Source organism: Dipodomys merriami, unplaced genomic scaffold, assembly GCF_024711535.1.
Source record: "Dipodomys merriami isolate MVZ:Mamm:240054 unplaced genomic scaffold, mDipMer1.0.p SCAF_16, whole genome shotgun sequence".
NCBI lineage: Eukaryota > Metazoa > Chordata > Mammalia > Rodentia > Heteromyidae > Dipodomys > Dipodomys merriami.
In genome coordinates this window covers 7626120-7650489 of record NW_027202937.1, presented here as the reverse complement: position 1 = coordinate 7650489, position 24370 = coordinate 7626120, and the positions used below count along the sequence as shown (strand labels likewise).

Genomic DNA, 24370 nt, shown 5'->3' with positions numbered 1-24370 from the left:
CAGCTCAGACGGGAAGTGAGAGGAAGCTCTGCTCGAGACGGGAGGAAGGATGGCCAGCCGAGCAGAGCCCGGCCAGCCCGGGGCCCAGCAGGACTCCTGCGCTGCTGCCGCCGCCGCCGCCCCGAGGCAGGCAGTGACTGAACTCAGCCCCCCAGGGGAGGGAGGCACCCCACCCCACACCAGTACAGCCACATGGCTGGTGGCATGGTCACAGTCCAGAATCAGCTTGTGTGATTGAAACAACTCACAGACCAGGTAGTGTCATGGACCAGGGATGAGGGAAGAGGGACATTTTGTTGGCCCTGGTCAGCGACCCGAGAGTAGCGCCCCCACCCCATTCTGCCTGTGCTGGGGACTGCCCTTGTGCTGTGGGGGGAGATGTGAGTGTTAGCTGCGCCTCCCACCAGGCTGTACATTTTCTACCTGTGACCGGCTGGTTCCCCCGGCGCCTGCCCACCCTTGACAGGTCCTGCCGGAGTGTCTCCTCCTCGCTCAGCGGGCGTCGCCCCCACCCCCACCCCCACCCCCTCTGGCTCCAGTGGGCCCAGACACACGTGTCTGCTGCTCCTGCCTTGATTTACTGATTTACTGGCCGCTGTCACCATAGGTCAGTCAGCCCAGAGGCCTCCGCCCTGCTGGCCTCCTGAAGACAGATGACCTCAGCTCCCCGCACCTCCAAGACCACCTCAAGCCCCGAGCTGCCCTTCAGTGCACAGGCTGCATTTTATGTTCTGCCATTACAGGCCATGGCACTGAGTGGCGGGCATGCGGTGTGTTTGCAGGCCGCAGCACACTACCTGGGGAGGAGCCCAGGGACTACTCCACTTCTGTTGTGTTTTCTGCACCAGGAGCTTGGCATCCTGACGCAGGACGCTTCCCCTGCGGCGCCACACCATGCGTACTCAGAGCAGAGTGACCCGCGCTCTTTATTGCCTCTCCCTTGGGTGGGCGCTAGGAGGAGCCAGCACCATGTCCCTCCACACACACGGCCCACGGCCAGCCGGGGCCCCGGAAGCCAGGTGGGCAGGTCTTCGAACACCGGTAAGGAAGAAGCGTGCCCTGCACCTTGGTCCACTGGTCTTGGTCCCGAGCAGAGAGCCATGACAAAGCCGGTGCTGGCAGCGATCCCAGACTCACATGGTCCAGTGTGCATAGAGCAGGGCCAGGAGGATGAAGATGGCCACTGAAAGCATGGTGTTCTTCCGGTTCTCGTGCCGAAGCAACTTGAGCTCCTTTTCTGGGAGGAAAGGGGGAATGGGATAGTCTGGGCTCACCAGTTAGCCTTCCCATCCCAAATGATCAGACACTGCAGGATAAGAGATTCTGCTTTAGCCACTCCAGCCCGTGCCCTTGATCTCCCATAGCCGCAGAACCTGCACATTTAGGCTAAAAGTCCTGGTGCTTCCAGGCACTGGTGGCTCATGCCTATAGTCCTAGTTCCTCAGGAGGCTCTGATCTGAGGATCAGGGTTCAAAGCTAGCCCAGGCAGGAAAGTCTATGAGACTGTCTCCAATGAACTGCCAGAAAACTGTAAGTGGCGCTGTGGCTCAAGTGGTAGAGCACTTGCCTTGAGCATAAAGAGTCTCAGAGACAGTGTCCAGGCCCTGAGTTCAAGCCCCACAGCTGACAAAATTATGGTGCCAAATTCTGAGCAACCACTGCTCTTCAAGTGCAGTGGGTGGTGGAATCACCAGAAAGGCCACACTTGAAGGGCAAAGCATGCTGGTGGTGTGATGTCCTGGTAGAATGTCACTCATTAGGGCTCCTTCCAGGAGAAACTGAGGGCAGCTAAGACCCATGTGGGCCTCCCCAGCACCTGCCCTCCCTAGCCTGGCGCAGCAGGAACTGGAGACCCAGAAAGGAGGCAGAGGTCCAACGCCGCTCTACTTTCAGGAGTAAGGACTCCCCCCCCCCCCCAGGCCCGGTCCGGCTTGATTTGCATTGGTGTTCTTGGGTGCATCCATGGCCAGGCTTGGCCTCCGGGATGGGAGGAAATTCTGCAGACCATTTTCCCCGGCCGGCCTCGGAGGGCAGGGCTGCTCAGTCAGGGCTCTCCCTGCTCTGCCCCGGGCGCCCAGAAGATGGCAGCATCACTCCACCCACAAGAGCCTGGTCTATGCCCGCAGGGGGCTGCTCTGTTCCCACTGCAGGGGGTTTCCGATGGCAGCTGGGGGTGTGGGAATGGGAGAGAGCAGACATGGGGCCGAGGTGGACATAAGGTTCTGGACCTGGCTGCAGCCACACCCCTCCAAACCATACTGAGCCACTAGGGAACCTTATGCTCCTTTGCAACAAAGAACAACCCTCCTAATCCTGGGGCTGGGTGGGAAGGGAACTTTCTTACCGAAGTTGGAGGCTTTGCTCATGAGGCTGTTCTTCTCTTTCTCCAGAGACCGCCTGTGGAAGGGCGAAGTTTTATAGCTCAAGTCCCTGGGGAGACGTGGGGGGAGGGGACGGGCTGAGGGTCAGGCCAGGGCCCCCATACCCTGGGCCTCAGGCCCAGCCCACACTGGGTGCCCAGGGTGGGTAGTGGGCGGGGAGGAGCCGGAGGGCATTACCTGTCCTCTGGGCTCAGCTCTGCATGGTCAAGCCTGGCGTTGACGGCCTCCAGCTCCTTCCGACAGCGGCTCAGTTTCTCCTCCAGCCCGTCAATCTGAAACACACAGCAGGGGCTGCACTAAAGCCTCGCGGCTTCCTCCAAACACTGGGACGGCAGAGGACGCTGCTAGGGGTCTTCCCTGGCAGGTGCCCTACTCCAGCCCCCCCCTTTGCTGGGAAGAACCCGACATGCCTTGCCTGAATTCCCCCTCCCCAGCAGGGCAGTGGGTGCTGCTCAGGGCCTCACTGCTGTCCTGATCCTCTAGGCCACGCGTGGGCTTGAGGGGGGAGGGCAGTCCCTGGGCCGTTGTCTCCCTGGCACAGTGCCCAATTGGGCTCATAACAGGGGCCTCTAGAGGTACCCGCACGGTGCGACCGGCCCCCACGCAGGACTGGAAGGACACACGTGCTGTGGGAGGCTGCAGGCACTCTATCCGTGAGGTGCAGACCTGGCGGGGACACGAGGCCGAGGTGTTTGTATTTCCCTCGGACAGGCTTCATCTCGGAAGCCAGGGTACCAGACATGTCATAAAAATGAGTGAAAACCATTTCCAAACAACTTCTACCTCTAACTTATTTCTTGTGTAAAAAACATTACTCTTGGCTAGGAAGGTGGCTCAGTGGTAGAGCGCTTGCTTTGCATGCATGAGGCCCTGGGTTCGATTCCTCAGCACCACATAAGCAAAAAGAAAAAAAACTGGAAGTGGCGCTGTGGCTCAAGTGGTAGAGCGCTAGCCTTGAGCTGAAGAACTGAGGGACAGCGCCCGGGCCCAGAGTTCAGGCCCCACGACCGGACCCAAAACAAAAAAAATTACTCTTCATCAATCAAGATGGATGGAATTTGTGAAGCAAAATAGCAACTGAGAGGTGAGATGCCAAAAATATGTTGGGTTGTTGTTTTTTTATGCTGATATTGGGGCTTGAATTCCAGGCCTCAGTTTTGGCTTGCTTGCTCTCCACTAGCATCTGCCACTTAAGCCATATCTCCAGTCTGGCTATTTGCTGGTTAATAGGAAATGGGAGTCTCACAGAATTTTCTGCCTGAGTTGGGCTTCGAACTGTGATCTTCCAGTCTTATCCTCTTGGGAAGGCTGGCCAGAGCCTGGGAATCCCAGGTCAGGTCTGTATTGGGGGGGGGGTGCTGGGCATCTGGGGAGGTGTTTTCCAAGTGTCTGAGCCTCTGGTCCAGATGACACACCGGCCACCCTTCCCTGCGGCCTGGCCACTGCCAACTCCAGTTCAGTCAGCCGGGCCCGGTGGGAGGAAGCCCCTGCAAGTTTTGAGTTAACTGCCTGGTTAATTGTGCTGTTCCTCTGCAAATGGTCACCCAAAGGGAGGGCTGTCCTGGGCAGGGGTCCGTGGGGAGGCCGAAGACCTTCCTGGAACCACATTGAGGGCAGGAACACTGTGGAGCTGGCTGGGGGCAGCGCAAGCCTGATGCCGGGGCCCAGGCCACCCTGTCGTCGGCCCTTGGCGCGGTGCTCCCCATACAGCCCAGTCCTCCAGGGTTCCTGTCTTCTATGGCATAGAAACCAGTCTGGGCTGGGGAGCTGGCTTCCGTGGGAGTGTTTGCCCTGCAAGTGTAGGGTTGGGAGTTCAACCCCCAGTGCTGACACCCAAAACCAGAAAGCACAAAAGCACAGGGGAAGGAAGGGGAGGAGGATGGAACCAAATTCGAGGCTGGAACCCAAGGGAAGCCAAATTCATGATGTCTGCCTCCTCCCCAAACCTGGTGGGAGCCCCCCCCCCCCCCGTCCCAAGCTGTCCTTCTGGGAGGCTGAGGACAGTCGATGCGCACCCCCCGCCTGCTGTGTGTATCCAAGCCCCACCTTTTCCAGCTGCAGCCCCAGTCCACTCATGTCTGTGACCCGCCAGGCCGCTAAGGATGCCTGAGACTGCGGCTCCCACCTTGGAGGGCGCTGCCACCTTCTCTTGGTGTAGGGCCTGACAAACCCAGTCTTCACTGCTGGAGTGGGTGGAGGCTGGGCACGAGTGGCGCGGGCCGAGGACACGGTTGAGTCTCGGGGAATGACTGGCAGCCGAGCCCTCCTGTCATGCCCACAGCTGCCCACTGGCAGCTCGGAGGAACAGCTGTGCTTGCACATAACTTAGGCAGAGCCCAGTCCCAGCGCAGCTCGGTGCCCAGCCTTGTCCCCTGGGCCAGGCCCAGGTCTGCAAGTCATTCTAAAAGGGGGAAGGCACGGGTTGAGGATTTCCGTCCGTAAACCCCTGGAAGGCCACCAGCTGCCCAAACAAGTGGTAATTGCCTCGGAGCGAGTCCGGAACGCACGCTAAGCAAAACTTTACAATTGAGCCTGGCAAACCCCAAGTGGCCAAACCAATCTGCCATCAAGCTCTGGACAGGGCCTGAGGAACTGGCGGTCGGGGGCCTTTATCTGCACAAGCCCAATTTATTCGCAGTTCCACTGAATATCCCCACTTTCATTTGCCTCTTGTTAATGAGGCTTCAATGGGCGAACACAAATCAAGGTTTTAGGGCCGAGTTCTAACCTCCCTGTATGAGTGAGCACACCCCGCTGACTTCCAGCTCCTTTCTACAGCAGCACGTCCCTCCAGCGAGGGAGGCCTGGGCCGCGAGGCGCCCTGCAGGCCACAGCCCAGGCGTAGGAGACCCCGCAGGGGGCCTGGCCTGGCCCGGCTGAGGAAGCCCTTGAGAATTAGAGGCAGTTCCCAGCAGCTGTAAAGATGGGGGACCCCCGGGGACCTGGTGCCTCTCATCATTGTGACTGGGGTCCACAGTGGTGGCTAGAACAGACGGGTGGGGAGACCAGAAACGGGCCATAGAGATTTCTCAGTCAACGCTTCACTCTGTGCCCAGGGATTCCGCACTCTGCAGTCTGCTGCTCACTGTGGTCGCTGGGTCATTCCTTCTGCCCCGCTACGGGCAGCAGTGGACAAGACAGGAGCAGAGGATAAGAAGGCAAACGCTAAGAGGATCCTAGAAGTTGAAGGGGAAGAGCTGGGCAAGCAGTTGGGAGCCCAAGTGTGTAGAAGCCAAAAAGCGTGGTTAGGTGTCGTGGCTATCTGCTTGGGCCCTGACGGTGCTGGCATGCGCTGTGCGTGGCAGGCGACTCGCTCACTCCCGTCCTCCTGTACTGCAGTCGCGTTGCACAGGCCAGCGCGGGGCCGCGCGGTGTGGTCCACGGGCTTTCCATGGGGAATGGTGTTCACTGGATCTTTGGGGAATTGGTAAAAACCAACTCAATGGGTAGCAAGAGTGAGAAATGGGGGAGGGAGGTGTGCTGGTTGGGGTGGGCGGTGGGGGGAGCCCCTCTGGCAGGGATCCGGCCTGCGGGTCTCCCGCGTCTCGGGGGATCAGCCCCCTCTCTGGCTGGGGATGAGGCGCTCCGGGGAGCTGCGCTCCGGCCCGGGCGGGGGCCGGGACAGGGTGGTGTGGAGGCAGAGGGCAGCCGAGCAGGCACGGGGGTGTGGACAGGGGAGACCAGCAGCAGGCCTGGCAGGGGAGTCATGTGCAGAAAGAAGCCCAAAGAGACCCTGAGCGAGTCCAGAGGGGCAGGGAGGAGAGGGGGGAGAGGGACGGAAGGGAAGGGAGGACTCTGAAGGCCAGCGCCTCTGGGCACCTGGCTGCAGGCTGGCCAGCAGCTCAGCTGACCCGTGGTGTCAGGAGGGTGAGCGGGCAGGGCATGCAGGTAGCGGCTCCTTCTCTACCCAGAACAACAGTGGCTAAAAACTGCCCTGAAGATGGCTGGAGAGGAGGGGCTGGCAGGGAGGGGAAGGAGACGGGAGGGGAGAGAGGAGAAGGGGAGCAGGGAGAAGGTGCACCCCTCAGAAAGGTGCTCAAGGCCTGGGGGGAGCCCTGGCCATGAGGCCCAGGACACGTGCAGATTAGCAGAGAAGGCTCAGGAGTAAGGCAGGCTGTTGTCCGGGTACTGCTTCTCGCCATCTGAGCAGAACTTGAACTCAAAGCCAGGGCGTGACTGCTAATGTGGAGCCTGTCTGAGAGGAGAGTCCCAGACCAGGGCATCTCCACAGCCCTGGAGTGCCCAGCAGGCTGAGGTGGACTGCGGGGGGGGGGGGGTTGGGGGGTGCTGGAATCAAGGCCGCAGCCAACCAGAGCCTCGGCTCCCATCGGCAGGTGCCAGGGAAGAAAGGCGTTCTTGCTGCCAGTGTCAGGGCAGGGCTCCTCCGGCAGTCAAGCAGAGGCGATTTGCCCTGGGCCACAGCTGGCAGTTCCGTAGCCCCAGGCCAGATAAACTGAATCCCCTCAGCCGGGGAATATCACCTCACTCTCGGAGCTTTAGGCAAGGCTCCCTGGGGTCCCATAGGCCATAAAACCACTGTGTTAAGAGAAATGGTAAAATTCATCTGAAATCCCCATGAGGGGATTTCCAGTGTTCTCAGTGTGGAGCCTCCAGGAACGAGGCCCTGAATGAGCCTCCTTGGAGTCCGGGAACCTGGTGCCTCTCTCGTGGAGAAAGCAGAGCACAGGGGCCGAGGGCTGGCCCCGCGGGGCCCCACACCATCTACGCTCGGCCCACGGCCTCAGAGCCTCTGCAGGGCCAGGCCTTCTGGAGAGGCAAGGCAGGCACCTCTGGGCTCCATCCAGGAAGTCATTTCTTGTCCCCCCAGGGCCCGGCTCCCAGGGGCTAGCACAAGGTGTGAGGAGGGCGCTGGAAGCGGGCTGGCCTCCAGAGTCAAGTCAAGGCCGTGAGCTCACCTGCAGCTGCCTGGCCAGGTCCTGGCTGTCACTGACAGCATCTAATGAAGAGCCAGGCGGTGAGTCCCTGAGCCCAGCTTGTCATGGGGTCTCCGGAGTCTGGATGACAAAATGTGAGTCAAAGCAGGCTCTGGAAACCAAGAGTCCACTCACAATGAAAGCACACGGTAACAACGCCAGCGCCCCGGCAGCGCGTTCACAGGTGTTCACGGGAGGCATGGCAAGAATAGCATCTCACACTGCTGTGTGAAGTGACTTTCCCAGAGCCACACAGGCCGTCCAGGTCTGCGCCCTTCACCATCACCCCCATCAGAGAGAGAAACGTCAGCCCTAAGCAACTCCGACCCCTGACCACCACCTGCACCCCCTCTACCCTGCACACACACACACACACACACACACACACACAGCAAACTCCACAGAGATGGAGATGCTGAATGATGTGCCTGCAGTGGCAGTGCCCGGGTCTGAGTCTGGGTCTCTGCTTCTGAGCCTACCCCCTTTCCACCACCTTAAGCCCTTTTGCTATCATCCCTCAGGCAAAAATCCCTGACCAGGAAGATTCTGGAAACAGTCATTCCTACAGCAAAGATAAAGCCCTATGAACTGTGCTGTTCTGACTTCACAGCACCTCTACTTGGAACGACCTTGTGCCGGGCTGTTGGTCTGTCCACACAGCAGATGTGCTGTCAGAGGGCCGGCCTGGCATTCGCGAGCTTTGAAACACGGGGGGCCAGGAGCTGGGCGTCTGTGCTCGCACTGAGCCTACACCCCACTTCACAGGCACCCCAGGAAGCCTCCTCCAAACCACCAAACTGTCAAAGCTGCTCCAAAGGCACACAAAACACATCCAGTTGGGAGAGGGAGAGCGTGGGCTTGCGGCTGATAAGCCCCCCGCCCCCCAAGAGTATCAAAGCCTTCCTCTTCCGGCTAATCCATAGTGCAGTGGCCTCGCGTTTCATCCAGCCGCAGCAGCCTGGGGGCCGCTGGGAACGGGTTTCTGGAAATCTGCTGTTTTTTCACACATCGGGAGGCCCCAGGACATTTATTATAATGGGTAAATCGGCCAGAGCACAGGCCCAGATGGTTCCTGGCAGGAGTGCTGGAGCTTTCCATCTGGGGCCTCCAGGCCACACATGGGGAGGAGGGGGGTGAGAGGGGCTTCAATTTTCCAGGTGACCAGCCTCAGACCCCACAGGGCCGATCTAAACCCAAAGGGCCGACTCCTCTGACATGTCTTGGCGTCCTCTAAGGGGGCGAGTCATCAGGCTCTGTGCAGGTGGGAAGCTCCCAAATCAACAGGCCCCGGAAGGGTCTCCCCAGCGCAGGGCATGGGAACACCCGGCCCTCCAGAATCAGTGACCCCTGTTCAAGGCAGCGCAGAGTGAGCCAGAGGGCTGGTCCCTTTTCTCGACACTTGCCCGCCCAGGTGAGGCACAGCGCCCTGGAAACCCCCCGACGGCCAGTCAGTCCTTGCCTGAAGCCTTCAGCTACCCCTGGGCCAAAAATGTTGCTGGGGGTTTGTTTTCTCTTCTTGCTCCCAATATATGTTTCTTGATAAATTAGCAAAAAGCTTCTGCATCACTGAAAGGCTCCGAGCACTTTTCAAGAACTGGCATCCACTCCGAGCCTTATGAATTCATTAATTAAGATGCTGGCAAACTGCCACTCCACACACGCCGCCATCCAGCCGCGTTAGGTAATGAGGTTTTAGTCTCCTGACCCCCGTCAAGTGGAACAGCGCCAGACGCAGGCTGCCGGGAGAAATCACCTGCCCGCCGGCGACCTGTGGCTCTCGCCTGCCGCAGGTGAGGCTCATTTAATGGTCAGTGGGCCCTGAAGAGCCCGCATGCTGCCAGCCTCTCCCCAGCACCTCGTCTCGGCTCTAAACACCAGCGCCATGACCTCTGCCCATCCGACGGCCAGCCAGCGCAGCCAGCGTGGCTGGTTCAAGGGCCGCCCCTTGCCTCTCAGGCCAGTGGAGCAACCAGTTAATGGCTGCCACTAGCTGCTTCTAGCCTTTGTCTGAGGAAGGTGCTAAGTCCATAGCGTTGTGCAGAGAACGGCTCCACCAGACTCGCTGCCCCCCCCCCCAGCCTAACAGGCCTAGCATGCCCCGTGCTCATGCTGGCTGGTCACCGGCCCTCTTCAGCCTACTACCTCTCCTCAGTTCTCAACCATCCTTCCCTCCTAGTAAGAACTCCAGAAAAATGTAAACCACTCCCATTACACGTGTGTGTGTGTGTGTGTGTGTGTGTGTGTGTGTGTGTGCAAGTGCCAGTACTAGGGCTTGAACTCAGGGCCTGGGCGCCATCCCTTAGCATTTTGTGCAAGGCTGGCACTCTACCACTTGAGCCACAGCCCTGCTTCTAGCTTTTTTTTTTTTTTCTTTTTCTTTCTGGAGGTTTATTGGAGATAAAGTCTCCCAGACTTTGCTGCCTGCACTGACTTTGAACTGGGATCCTCAGATCTCAGCCTCCTGAGTAGCTAGGATGACTCACGTGTGGCATTGGTGGCCAGCTTTCCATTAGCTTTTTTTTTTTTGGCCAGTTCTGGGTCTTGAACTCAGGGCCTGGGCACTATCCCTGAGCTGCTTTTGCTCCAGGCTAGCTCTCTACTAATTGAGCCACAGCACCATTTCCAGCCTTTTCTGTTTATGTGGGACTGAGGAATCCAACCCAGGGCTTCAATGTTAGGCAAGCGAAGCCACCTTCCTGATAACTTTTGCTCTAGATACAAGCAGTTGGCCAGCACGGCGCTGACTCCCAACCCCTCCTCCTCTGCTCATCTCCACTGCAGACGCTGGAAAAGCGCGGCACAGGCTTCCCCAGCCTCCCGGCCATGAAAGCCAGACAGGCATGACCCACTTCTGGCCAATGAGAGGCTCCAGAAATCAGCTGGGAGACTCCTGGGAGGGCTCAGGCTCTACTAATAACGGAAGGACAAATAGCAGTGCCATTTCTTTCTCCTTCTTGTCTTCAAAAAAAGAAAAGTTGAATATGGCCTCTGGAAGTGTGGCAGCTATCTCGTGGCTATGAGGACTGAAACATGAACCAGCGGCTAGATAAGAGCTGAGCTTCTGAAGCCATGTGAACAGCCACTCACCCACACATGTCTAGCGGGGTAACCAGTATGCTCCTATTTGCTGAGGTCCCCAAAGCCACTGTTCTGTAACATGAATAGACAAATGCTTCCCAAAGAGAAGCATACTAGAGACCACAGCCAAATTATGCCCTGGATTTAAGACATCAGCTAGCTGGGCACTGGTGGCTCACGCCTATAATCCTAGCTACTCAGGAGGCTGAGATCTGAGGATCGCGGTTCAAAGCCAGCCCAGGCAGGAGAGACCGTGAGACTCCTATCTCCAATAAACCACCAGAAAACCGGAAGTGGCGCTGTAGCTCAAGTGGTAGAGCGCTAGCCTTGAGCTGAAGAGCTGAGGGACAGCGCCCAGGCCCAGAGTTCAAGCCCCATGACCGACAAAAAAAAAAAAATACATCAGCTAACATACCTGGCGATTTCAGACCAGCTAGTCAAGGGGAAGCTAAGGACACCGGGTCAGCATAGCTACAAAAGACATGTGCCATGACCAAATCACAGCTCAGTACTCAGCCCCCCACTTCCTGTCCATGTAGACTGAAGTACATTTCTCTTTAATGAAGTACATTCAAGTCAGGGCCAAGCAGGGCCACTGGTGGCTCCCAGCCACTCAGGAGGCTGAGATCTGAGGATTATAACCTTAGAGGAAAATCCGTGAGACACTTATCTCCAATTAATCAGCAAAAAGCTGAAGCCGGCGCTGGTGGCTCACGCCTGTAATCCTAGCTACTCAGGAGGCTGAGATCTGAGGATCATGGTTCAAAGCCAGCCCGGGCAGGAAAGACTGTGAGACTCCTATCTCCAATAAACCACCAGAAAACCGGAAGTGGCACTGTAGCTCAAGTGGTAGAGCGCTCGCCTTGAGCTGAAGAGCTGAGGGACAGCACCCAGGCCCAGAGTTCAAGCCCCACGACCGACCAAAAAAAAAGCTAAAAGCAGGGCTATGGCTCAAGTGGCAGTGTCAGCTTTGAGTAGAAAAAGCCAAGTGAGAACACAAGGTCCTAAGTTCAAGTCCCAGTGCCGACACACATCTCTCTCTCTCTCTCTCTCTCTCTCTCTCTCTCTCTCTCTCTCTCTCTCTCTCTCTCTCTCTCTCTCTCTCTCTCACACACACACACACACACACACACACAGCCAGTGATTTCCCTTTGGGAAATGAGAAATCATCCCAAATATACTCAGAACTTACAAGTTGCTTCCAATTCTAAGATCTCACCAGGTGGCAAATGAGTGGGAGAAAGAGGCCTCAAAAGGAGCTAGGAGTGCGGGAGGGTGGAAGGTGTCCCGGATGTCCGAGAGGTAGATGCAGCTGGCCTGCTCAGCCCCGGGGTGAGTGCCGCCTGCCTGGTAATTGCTTCATTACAACAAGTGCAGTCTGTTTGCAGGTGCTGAGATCACTCACTTGTGGGGTTTTATTGCACTCGTCAGATTAACAAACATTTTTGATTAAATCACCACTTCATTGGCTCCGAGCACACGACTTTTAATAAGAGGACAATATCTACTGCTACTGAGCATCAGAGCACATTCAATACTCAGCCCCGCTGGGGGCGACTGAGAAGCGAAGAGGAGACACAGCCAGATGCCAGCCTTCTCCTAAGGCACAGCGTCGCAGATTTCAAAACTGTGAGTAACCAAGCAAAAAAGTCGCCTTAGAGACTAGATGGCAAACACCTATGTATTTCTATGTATTTTAAAATATCTATGCAAGCATCAACAAAAATACATCTAGGAATATCAAGAAGATTAAGAAACAAAGAGAAAAAACGGCACTGGTGGCTCATGTCTAGCTACTCAGAAGGCTGAGATCTGAGGGTCCTAGTTTGAAGCCCTATCTTCAATGAACCCTTAAAAAACTAGAACTGGAGGTGTGGCTCAAATGGTAGAGCTCTAGCTGTAAGCAAAAAAAAGCCAAGCCCAAAGCTTGAGACTCTGAGTTCAAGCCTGGTAATGGCACAAAAGGAAGAGAGGTAGATGCGCATACTATGGAACTCAAAACACTTAAAAAGTCTAAACGGAAGGCATGCACAACCCTCATCTGGGCACAGTTTGTAACTCCTAGCTCAGTTCAGTTCAGGTCCTTCATATTGCAGATAGTGAATTTAAGACCCCAATAAATGCGCTGACACAGTCATGGTAGGAAGATGTGAAAGAACCACAAAGGCCAAGAAAAAGACTGCTGCTTATCAATCACCCAGGCTCACACCGGACACTTTCCACCTATCTACCATCTCATTTAATGGCGATAGCCACAATGTAAAAGAGGTACAATTTGCAATGGAGACAGCAAACTGTCTATTCAATGTACCAGCGGGGCACGGGGCCTGCTGGCTGATGAGTGGATTTCCCAGCCTCCTTTGCAGGTATGTGTGGGCCACTGAATCTTAGTTCTTGCCAAGGAAGATGAGCAGTTTGGGTCCAGGATCCTTAAGACAGTGAGTAGTGCCTCCAGCCTTCCCCTGCAATGGGCTGTGTGCTGGTTTCACTGATAAGGTGGTCACAGGACCTGGGAGATGGCAGAGCCACAAGATGGTAAATCTGACAAAGCACCAGTCCCGTTACTCTAGACCAGAGGTTGGCAAATTAAGGCCTAGGAGCCAAACATGTCTTTTGTAAGTGAAGTTTTTGGGGTTTTTTTTTTTTTGAGAAAGGGGGTCTCAAGATCCTCCTGCCTCCGCCTCCTGAGTGTACCAGCATGCTCAGCTATCTGTAGTGTTACTGGAACACCGCCAGTCACTCCCGTATCACCCGTGCTTGCCTTCGTGTTAATACAGCAGCTCTGAATGTAGGTGGCTCTCACTTGTGGTAGTTACGTTCTTTTAAATTTGTTTTGTTGTTGTTATTGGTTTGGTTTTTTGTTTTGTTTTTTTAAACTATACTTTTGGGTTGGGAATGTGGCTTAGTGGTAGAGTGTTGGCCTAGCATGCTTGAAGCCCTGGGTTTGATTCTTCAGCACCACATAAACAGAAAAAACCAGAAGTGGTGCTATGGGTCAAGTGGTAGAGTGCCAGCCTTGAGCAAAAGACGCCCAGGGACAGTATCCAGGCCCTGAGAACAAGACCTAGGACTGGCAAAAATGAAAAACTGTACTTTTTATCTTTTCTTTTTTGGTACTGGGGATAGAACCCGGGATGTTGCGAGTCCTTTGCCACAGAGTTACATTCTAGCCCATGTTCTTTTAAATTCGATACTGGCACAGAAGTAGCAAACACTGAACCAGGCTGGGTTCTCACGAGGCTCTAGTCACATTTTCATCAATGAATCCATACAAAACATTTTTTTTAAATTTGTGTCTCTGTATAAAGCGATCTTATTTCTTGTTGCTTCATTACTACCGAAATCACAGCCAATGGCACCTTACAGTACTGAGCGTATCATGCCTGAAAATAAGTTTATTCAACAGCCTATCTGTCTTCATGTGGCACATCACAGCCTTTGAACACTAGACAGCACTTCAGCAGTATGCTTAGGGGCCACTTAAAGCAGCAAAATCACCAATAAAAAGCATAAAAAATGCAAAAATCATGGCACTAAATAGAGCATAAAAAAGACATTTGTTTATAGAATGATGGCTTACATGGAGGCTCAGCAGCACTGGTTCAACCTTAGCTGCAAATGTGGAACTCAGGTGACTCCATTTTTTTTTCCTACTCTTGATTTGCCTGTGGATGATCACCAAGATGATGCAAGTATTGATTTGGGGAGAAACAAATTTTAGCCAGGAGGGAAATTTTGGAATCTATGAATACTATAGTTATAATCAAGACCACTACTCTACCCACAAAGCCTAAAATATAGACAAGATTTGTTCTAACCAGCTAGAGAAAATGATAAACATTCTTGTTCTTGAAGATACTAAGTTTGGGGACTTCTCTCTTCCAGCAGCTCTGTTCTAATATAAGCTACAAAATCTATGTCCTTCCTACTATAGAGCTTTTCACCACCTTCGTGTGTGTGTGTGTGTGTGTGTGTGTGTGTGTGTGTGTGTGTCCTGGGGCTTGAACTGTTCCTTAAAGCTAAGTGTTCTACCACTTGTGCCACAGCTTCACTTTTGGCTTTTTGGTGGTCCTGCCAAGTCTGGCTTTGAACTGTGATCCTCAGATCTCAGCCTCCTGAGGATTACGGGGGGGAGCCACCGGTGCTGGGCGGCTCTTGCTTCTCCCCCCAAGCTCTCCAGGTAGTTCTTCCCCTTCTTCAGCCTGGGAATCACTTTTTAGATGGTAGACTGATGACGATCATTTCCCTGCATCTCTCTGACAACCTCTGGGAGGATGCTCTGGGGACTGGAGAGATGGGAAGAAAGTCACACATCCTGGGAGACCACCGGGGCAGGACTCCCACGCTCAGGCCCCCGTCCCGCAAGGCCTCCGGCTTCGCCAGCCCCGCGCTCCATCGCGCCGGGCCGGTAGTGAGGATCAATCCCGGAGGACCCAGCGGCCACTCCGTGCGCATCCGTGGTCTTTCCCTTCCATGGAGGGCAACTTATTTTGAAACCCTTTGGTAACACCGTTAATTCTAGAATTTTCTTTATAAAGTCCGCAGGTACTCCAAGTAATTCCCAAGCTACGCGCTTCGGACGCTCGGGGGCTCCCCTGCGGCGGCGCCCCCCGGCCCCCTCGGGCGCCCCCATCTCCACGCCCCCTCCGGGCCCCCGGTCCCACGTCCGCCCCCTCCCAGCCCCCTCCCGCCTGGGCCCGGCCTTCTTTGGGGCTCCCCTGGGGTTTCCCATCGGCCGCCTCCGCCCCGGGAGCGTCCGAACCTCTGGCTCCCCCATCGTGCCCTCTGACCTCCGGGTCACGACCCCCCACCCTGGCGCCCCGTGGGCCCTCTCCCCACCCCCTGACCCTCACTCGAACCCGCGTCGCCCTCGCTTCCTTCCTGTGGCCCCTCTTCCAACATGGCAGCCGGGCCGATCTGCTACCCGGCGGCCGGAGAAGGCAACCAACGACGCGGCCTCACCCCCCCCCTTGTCCCCTCACCTCTTGAGCGACGCCCAGATTCTCCCGCTTCTTTTTAGTCATGTTGCTAGCCGGGATCCCCCTCCCAGTCATTACGGGACACGCCCACCGGGCCCTACTGCGCACGCGCAAGTCCTCGTACTTCCTTTTCATTGGTCGTCGAGGCAGGGAAGGGGTGGGGCTAATCGGTCGCCATCTTGGTGAGGGGCGCGGCCTCCTTGCGGCGGCCATGTTGGTGAGGGGCAGCGTCCGCTTGGGGATGAGGCGTGGGGAAGGCCTGTGGAGGCCCAGAGGGTGGCCTGCTCACAGTCTGAGGCCCATTTACGTCGCTGGGCGCCCTTTTACAGCCCCATCTTCTCCCTCTGCCCCTTCATCCTTAAGCGAGGACCCCCACTCAGCTTTAGGCAAACCCTTCTCCTTCCCATTCGCGTTCTGTCCATTCTTCAAGGTCCAACCCTGGCTCCTTCCTCAAGTCCCCACCTTGAGCCCCCCTGAGCCTTTGGGGATCTTAGAGTGGCCTTCTGTTGTTCGCCTTCCTTTTTGTCCTGTGTTTACTCACTTTTAAATGTTCATTGTTGGGGCTGGGAAGGTGGCTCAGTGGTAGAGCGCTTGCCTTGCATGCATGAGGCCCTGGGTTCGATTCCTCAGCACCACATAAACAAAAAGAAAAAAGCCGGAAGTGGTGCTGTGGCTCAAGTGGTAGAGTGCTAGCCTTGAGCTGAAGAGCGGAGGGATAGCGCCCAGGCCCAGAGTTCAGGCCCACGACTGGACCCAAAAAAAATAAATAAATAAAAAATAAATTTTCATTGTTAAGAAAAACCTACAGCCATCACAGAAAACATAAACGAGAAGCAGCATGCATTATTCTGCCATTCTTACCAGTTCCTGTTCCTTTCTGTATGTTCATCTGCATGGATTCACACAATAGTATTTTATGTTGTTTAGATCTGTGGCCTTGGACATGTTTTGACTCAGACAGACCCACCATTATATATATATATATATATATATATATGTATATATAATCTTCAGGCTGGTGCCAATAGTTCACACCTGTAATCCTAGCTACTTGGGTGGTTTAAGATCTGAAGGATTAGCCGGGCGCTGGTGGCTGTAATCCTAGCTACTCAGGAGGCTGAGATCTGAGGATCTCGGTTCAAAGCCAGCCCAGGCAGGAGAGACTGTGAGACTCCTATCTCCAATAAACCACCAGAAAACCAGAAGAGGCGCTGTAGCTCAAGTGGTAGAGCGCTCGCCTTGTGCTGAAGAGCTGAGGGACAGCGCCCAGGCCCAGAGTTCAAGCCCCATGACCAACAAAAAAAAAAAAAAAAAAAGATCTGGAGGATCATAGCTCAAAGCCAGCTTGGGAAGACAAGTACTTAAGACTCTATCTTCAAAATAACCAGCGAAAAGGTAGGCTAGAAGTATGGCTCAAGTGGTAGAAGGCCAGCTGAGCAAAAAAGCTGAACAAGCTTGAAGTCCTGAGTTCAAAACTCCAGTACAGCCAAAGAAATAACAGAAACCAAATTGTCACAGTAAGTACCTTTACCATCCATGATAAACTGGGATATTGCTTACTGTAGTCTTCTTTAATGGCAGCCAGGTGTAGTCCCAGTTAATTGGAAGGCAGAGATGGGAGGATCACTTGAACCCATGAATTTGAGACTAGCCATTGCAACAAAGCAGGAACTCATTTCTAAACCAGCAACAACAAATCTTTTTAAAAAACTTAATTGGTAGCAAGAGATATAACAAGTAAATATTATTAATGGAGAGTGAAATACAACTTGAAACACATTGTTATAGATGTTTTCCCATGTCTTTGAGATAATCATTATGATAATGATATCCCATTTTTTATAATAAACATTAATTTTTTTAGGCCAGAACCTCCAAATAGTGCTAAAGCAACTGTCTCTGTGCACAGAGTTTTGTCCTTTTATGTTCTTTAATTAAGATAAATTTGCTAAGCAAAATTACCAGGTCAGAGATTGTGACACCAAAACAAAAGCTCCTTGCTTCCTGACTAGTTATCTATCTCTCTGTTGGAGCTTGTGTTTCACTGTGTAAATAATAACCCTGACTCAGTGTTTGGGGAAAACAAATTATTTTCAGCTCTGTCCTCTCTTCCTGATAAGTCACTGAGCAGTGTAGCTGGGAAGGACCTGAGGTTCCTTCTCTTTTGGCCATCTGACTGCAGTCCATGCAAAGAAGGGTAGTAAACTTTGTCTGAGTAGGACACAGGCTGTTGGGCAGCTGTTCAGTGTCGTTCTCAACTTCACACCCAGCACAAGAAAAAAACGTACTCAAGAACATTGTTCGTCAACTGTCAATCAACCACATTTATTGTCAGAACACTTTGCAGCATTGGTTCCCATCCCAGAAAAACCAGACTCTGAGCTTCCCAATTATCCCAGGCACCAGCCCAGGGGAGGTGAGAAGAGGAGGAAGAACACTATGTTCTTTTAGAAGGGGGCTCCTTCTGCACATTTGTTTGGCACCAGGAAGAAGCCACGAAGATCTGGGTGTGCCTCATGTCAGCCCCATCTCTTTCTCCCATTCGTGTGAAAGGATAGTCAAGCTGTTGTCTTTCTCTAAACAGCTAGTCTCACAATTCCCCCAACCAAACTTTGTCCCACAGTCTGATGCTAGAACACTTGAAATGGGCTGGCCTGGGAGGCTCTGTGTCTTGTAGTGAACGGTGCACTTCTGGAGTAAGACCAGCGTGGGCTCCAGTCTCACCTTGGCCACAAAGCAGTTGTGTGATGCGGTGCACGGCACTGCAGCTCCCCTGCCTCAGTTTCACCTAGCGAGTGAGCTCACCACACCAAATGTAGAGGGTGTTTGTGAGAAGCACTAAGATGTCTGAGCTGTGAGTGACCAGGAGAGAGCAGAATGGAGGAGTCTACCAGCTTGTTACAGGGCTTTGCCCTTGAATTTTGTGTTGTTTTGACACTGGTTTCCGTTGACTTTCACATGATTGTAGAATTATTGGTTGGTAGTGCCTTGGGACAAATACTTGGGATGTGTTGTTCACTGCAAAAGGCAGTCCCCGCTCCAAAAGAAAATACACACACGTCTCTGTGCAGAAGCAAGCACCCTGTCTGTCTACTTCTCTTCTAGTCCTTGAGCTGAGATCATCCATCATCGTTTTATATGTCCGGACAGACAGCACAGAGGCGGTGACCTCCATGGCCTGGGGGAGGCTGCAGGTGCTCAGGCAGTCCCCAGGGGACCTTCCATCTCCCTTGAACATGCCAAGACCATCCTTGATTCCCACGGGAACTGTCTGCCGAGTCTCAACATAGCTCGGCCTTGCCCTGGGCCCCAAATGCTGCTCATAAGTAGCTGCATTCCTGGGGCCAGTGGTCTGTATTTGTGGTATTCCTCGATGAGCTGTGGTCCACAGACATCTCAGTGACTGAGTGACAGAGCTCTCTGTATTGGCAGGCAGGAGACCGAGCCATTCCTGGTCACTTCTCACTGTAGGACCTCAGGCCCTTCATGCCTCCTCTTGGCTCCTAATTTCTTCCTCTGAAAAATGGGCAGAGCAGGGAGAACCAGATAACTTAGACACCCCAGGAGTCTATTTTCCCCGACCTCATTTTCTTTGTAAGGGGCCTGGACATAAGACACCTTTGTTAGCCATACAGTAGACATAGGAAATAAGAGCTAATCATTATCCTCGAGATATCTTTAATCTAGTTAGAGAGACAGACTGACAACATGAAATAGTGAATGCCAGACATCATATAATTAAATGCCAGCTGTCGGGTACTTATACTTGATGTATTAGGAAGTCCAAAAGCAGAGAATGCTGGGTATTTGGAGGTGGCTTTGTGGAGGCTCTGGATCATGGAGGACAGCTGAGACTGGGCTGGTTAGAGCTGGCACCGAAGGCATCAGATGGGCTGCAGGGGCTCCTGTGCTGGTGGAGGGATGCACAAGAGCATAGTCCGGTCTAGGCCCATTCCTGGTTTACTTGTCCTGGAGGCAGCCCATTTCTTTTGTCCCTTGCTTCATCCCGGGCTGGTCTAATTATCAGATGCAGGCTGAGGTCCACTGCCGTGCCCGAGGGAGCATTCGCAGACCGGGGGTGAGGGAGAGTGGCACGGATCACTGTCAGAAGCATTTCAGGGAGGAAATGAAGAATTTCGTAGGTGGTTAAAAAATACAGTGGGAGCTGATTTATGTTTGAATTTTGTTCCAGGGCAGCAGATTATAGCCCAAGTTCTGAGGCAAAGGCAGCGGGGTCTTTATGGCTTTTGCTTGGATCAGTTTTATGTCTTAGCAGTTTTTATATGTTTCAGCTAAGCCAAGATGCTAGAACTTTTTGTTGTTGTTGTTCACGTACTTCACTGGGGGAAAAGTCATATATGCCACACCTTGTACTCAACCTCATTTTACTATAGAAAGAAAACAAAATAGATGGAAGGAATTTTATGTTTTTTGTGTTTTTTAGTTGTCAGTCGTTTATTTGTCAGGGTTTGAACTCAGGGTCTGGACGTTGTCTCTGAGCCCAGCTTTCTGGTGGCTAATTGTAAATAAGAATCTCACAGACTTCGCTGGCTGGGCTGGCTTTGAACTTCTATCCTCAGATCTCAGCCTCTTGACTAGCTAGTATTATAGGCATGAGCCGCAGCTGCTGGCATTGTTTTTTATGGGTGCCAGTCCTGGGGCTTTCACAGTCAGGGTCTTGGTGCTGTTCATAAGCTTGCTTTTTTTGGGGGGGGGTCCAGTCGTGGGGCCTGAACTCTGGCTCTGGGCGCTGTCCCTCAGCTCTTCAGCTCAAGGCTAGCGCTCTACCACTTGAGCCACAGCACCACTTCTGGCTTTTTTCTTTTTGCTTATGTGGTGCTGAGGAATCGAACCCAGGGCCTCAAGCATGCAAGGCAAGCGCTCTACCACTGAGCCACCTTCCCAGACCCGCTTTTTCTGTTGTTGTTGTTCAAGGATAGTACTCTACCGCTTGAGCACAAATTGGTTAATTGGAGATAAGAGTTTCAGGGGCACGCTGGGCACTGGTGGCTCACGCCTGTAATCCTAGCTACTCAGGAGGCTGAGATCTGAGGATCACGGTTCAAAGCCAGCCCGGGCAGGAGAGACCGTGAGACTCCTATCTCCAATAAACCACCAGAAAACCGGAAGTGGCACTGTAGCTCAAGTGGTAGAGTGCTAGCCTTGAGCTGAAGAGCTGAGGGACAGCGCCCAGGCCCAGAGTTCAAACCCCACGACCGACCAAAAAAAAAAAGAGTTTTGGGGGCTTTCCTGCCTAGGCTGGCTTTGAGCTACTTTGAGCTACTATCCTTAGATCTCAGCCTCCTGAGTAGTTAATGGTACAGGTGCCCAGTGGAGGGGATATTTTTTACTTACTGCTGAATTGGTATCCAGTTTCTTCTTAAATTAAACCAAATCCTAGACAATCCAAGTGAGATGGTAAAGTAAATGTGAGATGATATTGTGAAAAACAAAAGGAGAGGGATCTAAACGTTGTTGAAAATGCAGATCACTTGATGCTACAGGATCCCTTCTTTCAGACATTGGTGACAAGATGGTGGCCCTTCCTGGCGTACCAACAGGCCTTTCTCGTACAGCTGCTGTAGCTTCTATAACAGGTCATGCTTTCCACTATCCTTTGTGCCAAAGGAGGCTCAAGCCTGAACTTGTTTGGGATTGGAGCACAGCTTCCCATGTCCTAGAGTTTTCCCCTGGCCTTGTCTCCCTCCACTCTATCATGTTTTCTATTTTTATCCCACTGTATTGTGGGAATTTTGGTAAGCTCCCTCAAATCCATTTTTGAAGCTCAAAGGAGAATGAATAAATCAATAGGTACATCCTGTGTTTGTAAACACGGCACTTCCTCCTTTCTAAAGCAATTTTCATATCCTTCAGTTGACTCATTCATCTCCATCTTAAATGCAGAAAACTGAGGTAAGTCCCAGAGTGAAGAGCCTTACAGAACCAGACATTGAGGGCCACACGGACTCCTATGAAGAAGGTAATATAAAGCTAGTAGTTGGTGATTTGTAGAAATGGGAGATTGGGTTTGGTGTTGTCAGAAGAAGATGCAAATTGGGGTGACTCTGACGTTGATGAACCCCCCAGATGTTTACCTCTGAACTGACACACCTCTCCCAAGTTTGTTTTTTTTTAAAACATGGGTGGCACCTGACCTAAGCTGGGTGGCTAATTGTAGAACCACATGCTCCTGGCCATTGTGATTGGTTCAGAGAGTAGATCATGTGACCCGAGCTGGCCCAATCACAGTGCTTCCCTGAGTATTTTTTTTTCCATCTGCAGCTGGGAAATAAAATGCCATCCCTGCTTTAATCAGAACTGCCAGGATGTGATTCTGAAACTGCTCTGTCCTCTTTTGCGCTAAGAAGCTTGTACAGAGGCAAGCAGCATGTACAGGGCATTGGGAATGACACAGGACAAGAGAGAAAGCCAAGGTAAGGTTTGAAACCTGGGTTCCAGATGTCTGTGTCCCATCTTTGCCCTTCCTAGAATACGGGCGAGTTAATCCTTCTTTTTAAAAGTAATACAACTTGAACTAGGGCTCTTTCTTTTACTACCTAGAGATCTCATCATTCATGTAATTTTTAGACTGAGGTTGATTTGTGGGATTTTTTTCCCCCCTTCTTCCCTCCCCCGCCAGAAGTTCTGTGAGAAGCCAAGATTTGGTCTTCAGGCTCCACAACGCCGGAACCTTGATGTGTAGCTTTTTCCAGCGGGGTTAGGCGTCAGGACATAGTCGCCATATGTCTACGCAGAGCTGCACTATAAACAAAGGCAGTGAAACTCAGTGGTTCTGGAAGGTCGCATCTGCCCCTGTTGTTCCTCAACTGTGTGACCGTGGGAAAGTTGTTTAACTTCTGAGCCCCATTTTCCTTGTCTGTAAAATGGGGTAACAATGGTAGCTAAAGGTTCTTGTTAGCACTAAATAACCTGGTGCCAGTGCCTAGCACCGAGTTATGACACCACAACTGTGTTCAATTATGTGAGGTGATTGGGTGTCTCGTGTGTGTGTGTGTGTGTGTGTGTGTTTGTGTGTGTGTGTGTGTGTGTGTGTGTGTGTGTATGTGTGAACACTGTGATGTTCAGAGGGGCTCACGTGCGTGAGAGCCCGGATGTGGGACCAGGGAGCCAAACCAAATGCTTTTCTTTTTGGACCGCACATCCCAGATGCCATGGTGCTAGCTATGGTGAGAAAGCTAATTTCACAGCTTAGAAAGGATGTGATCCCTCTGGAGACAGAGCCCATCAGAGAGACCATGGTGTGGCCAGAGGGTTGCCTGGCCAAGACAGAGGAGGAACACTGGACAGCAGCCCAGAACAAAAGGCTGCTTAAGCTGACATCTCCCGCTGCTGCGGCCAGGGTCTATCAGCCATCCTTTCCTCTTCTTCCCTTCTGCCAGGAAGCAGCACCCAGACATCTCACACATTAAACTTCTGGAAAGCAGCCTGTCAGAACCAGAAGCTAGTAGAGTATGCTATCCACATACCCACGCAACACGCAGAGATTAAACACCTACTGTGTGCCGGGCATAGCAAATGTACTAGGCAAACATGGATCAAATCTCTCAGTTTGCAGAGAGAAGACTGTGTATCCCTGGAAGGAAGAAGATGGCTTTGCTACCGGCTAGAGTGAATTAGTAACTTCATGAAATACCTTCTTGTCCTGGGAGTGTCTGTTGCTTTCACAATAGCCTCCCTCTCTGGAGTCTTAGGTGACCTCACCTTCCTGATCGCAAGTGATTGGACCAGAGGGAGGACTCTGCCGGTAGCTGGGCCAATTAGATTTTATCTCCCAGGACTTCTATTCAGGAACGAAGTGGTAGGATTTGGTCTGGAGAGGAGAGATGCAGAATGGCTAACTGCATGATTCCATCATTGGTCCAGTTGTTCGGTCCATCCCTTGCGTGTCTGCCAGTGCCACACATCCTTTGTCATTCCTCTCTCCTGTTTATCACGGGTGTTTTGCGATCATTAATTTTCTCTTGAAAACCAGGACTCTAAGTTAAGACTGTAGTCTAGTTTTGATTAAAATCCAGGTTCCCCTAATCCAAGACTTGTGTTTCTCCATGGTCCTGACTGACAGCAGCAATGGCGTCCCCAACCATCTCTCAGAACTCCGCCCCTCTAACATGAGTGCGGGTACCCCCAACATACGCAGCCCACCCAAGGGGGTGCTCAGTTCTTCAGGGATCAGATCTCTGGGAGGCGCCAAGTTCCTAGATCTCTTAAGCAGCTGCCCCCAGGGTGTGTATGTGTAAGTCCCAGAAAAGGGGCAGAGGAGCTGGCTACATGTGCGGGCCCTGGCGCTGGCCTGCTCTGAGGAATCCTCCAGCCCCTTCACCCACCGGCCAAGACATTTTGGGTTCCTCCTGTGCTGCCCACCCTGGAGGGTTGTTGGAAGGTTTCATATATGTGTAACTTCCAGACAGTAGCAGGAGACAAATGCTATTGGCTACTCGAGCCGCCACTGTTTGTCTTTTTTAAAGGTGGAGCTTGCCAGGCGAACACACCCAGCCTTAGAGCTTAGCTTTCCCTCACCTCTCTCTCTCTCTCTCTCTCTCTCTCTCTCTCTCTCTCTCTCTCTCTCTCTCTCTCGCCACTTCAAGTCCTCTGACACCCACACTGGACTGTGCAAGCTGCAGGAAAAGCAATCCATGTCTGCCTTTTGATAAATCTCAACGTGTGTGTGTGTGTGTGTGTGTGTGTGTGTGTGTGTGTGTGTGTGTGTGTGTGTCTCAGCCCTTTGAGAAGGCGTCCTGTCTGCTCTTACATGCCCCCAGGGAGGGGAGCTGGCTGGCCAGATTGAACTTCACAGCAAACTTTCACTTGGTAATCATTTACTAAGCGTCTACTACGAGCTGAGCTGCGCTCCAGATCGGGGCTGGGGGGGCTGGGGGCCAGGGCTGTCAGTACAGTGGCAGTCTAGTAGACTGTGTGTTGGAGTGAAATCGGAGGCAGGGGAAGGTACAGCGACCACACGGTGGATGCGGGCCTGCGG

General features: G+C 53.0%; 1 protein-coding gene across 2 annotated transcripts; it reads right to left on the bottom strand.

Annotated features, from left to right (window-relative positions):
* Positions 1-909: 909 nt before the first annotated feature.
* Positions 910-15460, bottom strand: Ccdc167 (coiled-coil domain containing 167). Of its 2 annotated transcripts, none has more exons than XM_070023367.1 (4): positions 15376-15460; positions 2559-2653; positions 2345-2430; positions 910-1237 (listed from the first exon to the last, which is right to left on the bottom strand). In XM_070023367.1, the coding sequence occupies exons 1-4, from the start codon at positions 15445-15447 to the stop codon at positions 1134-1136; spliced, it is 357 nt and encodes a 118-aa protein (XP_069879468.1). In that variant the 5' UTR covers positions 15448-15460; the 3' UTR covers positions 910-1133. The 2 variants fall into 2 exon arrangements, with proteins under 2 accessions (XP_069879468.1, XP_069879469.1); XM_070023368.1 differs by having other exon boundaries at positions 2345-2397.
* Between the last annotated feature and the right edge of the window lie 8910 nt (positions 15461-24370).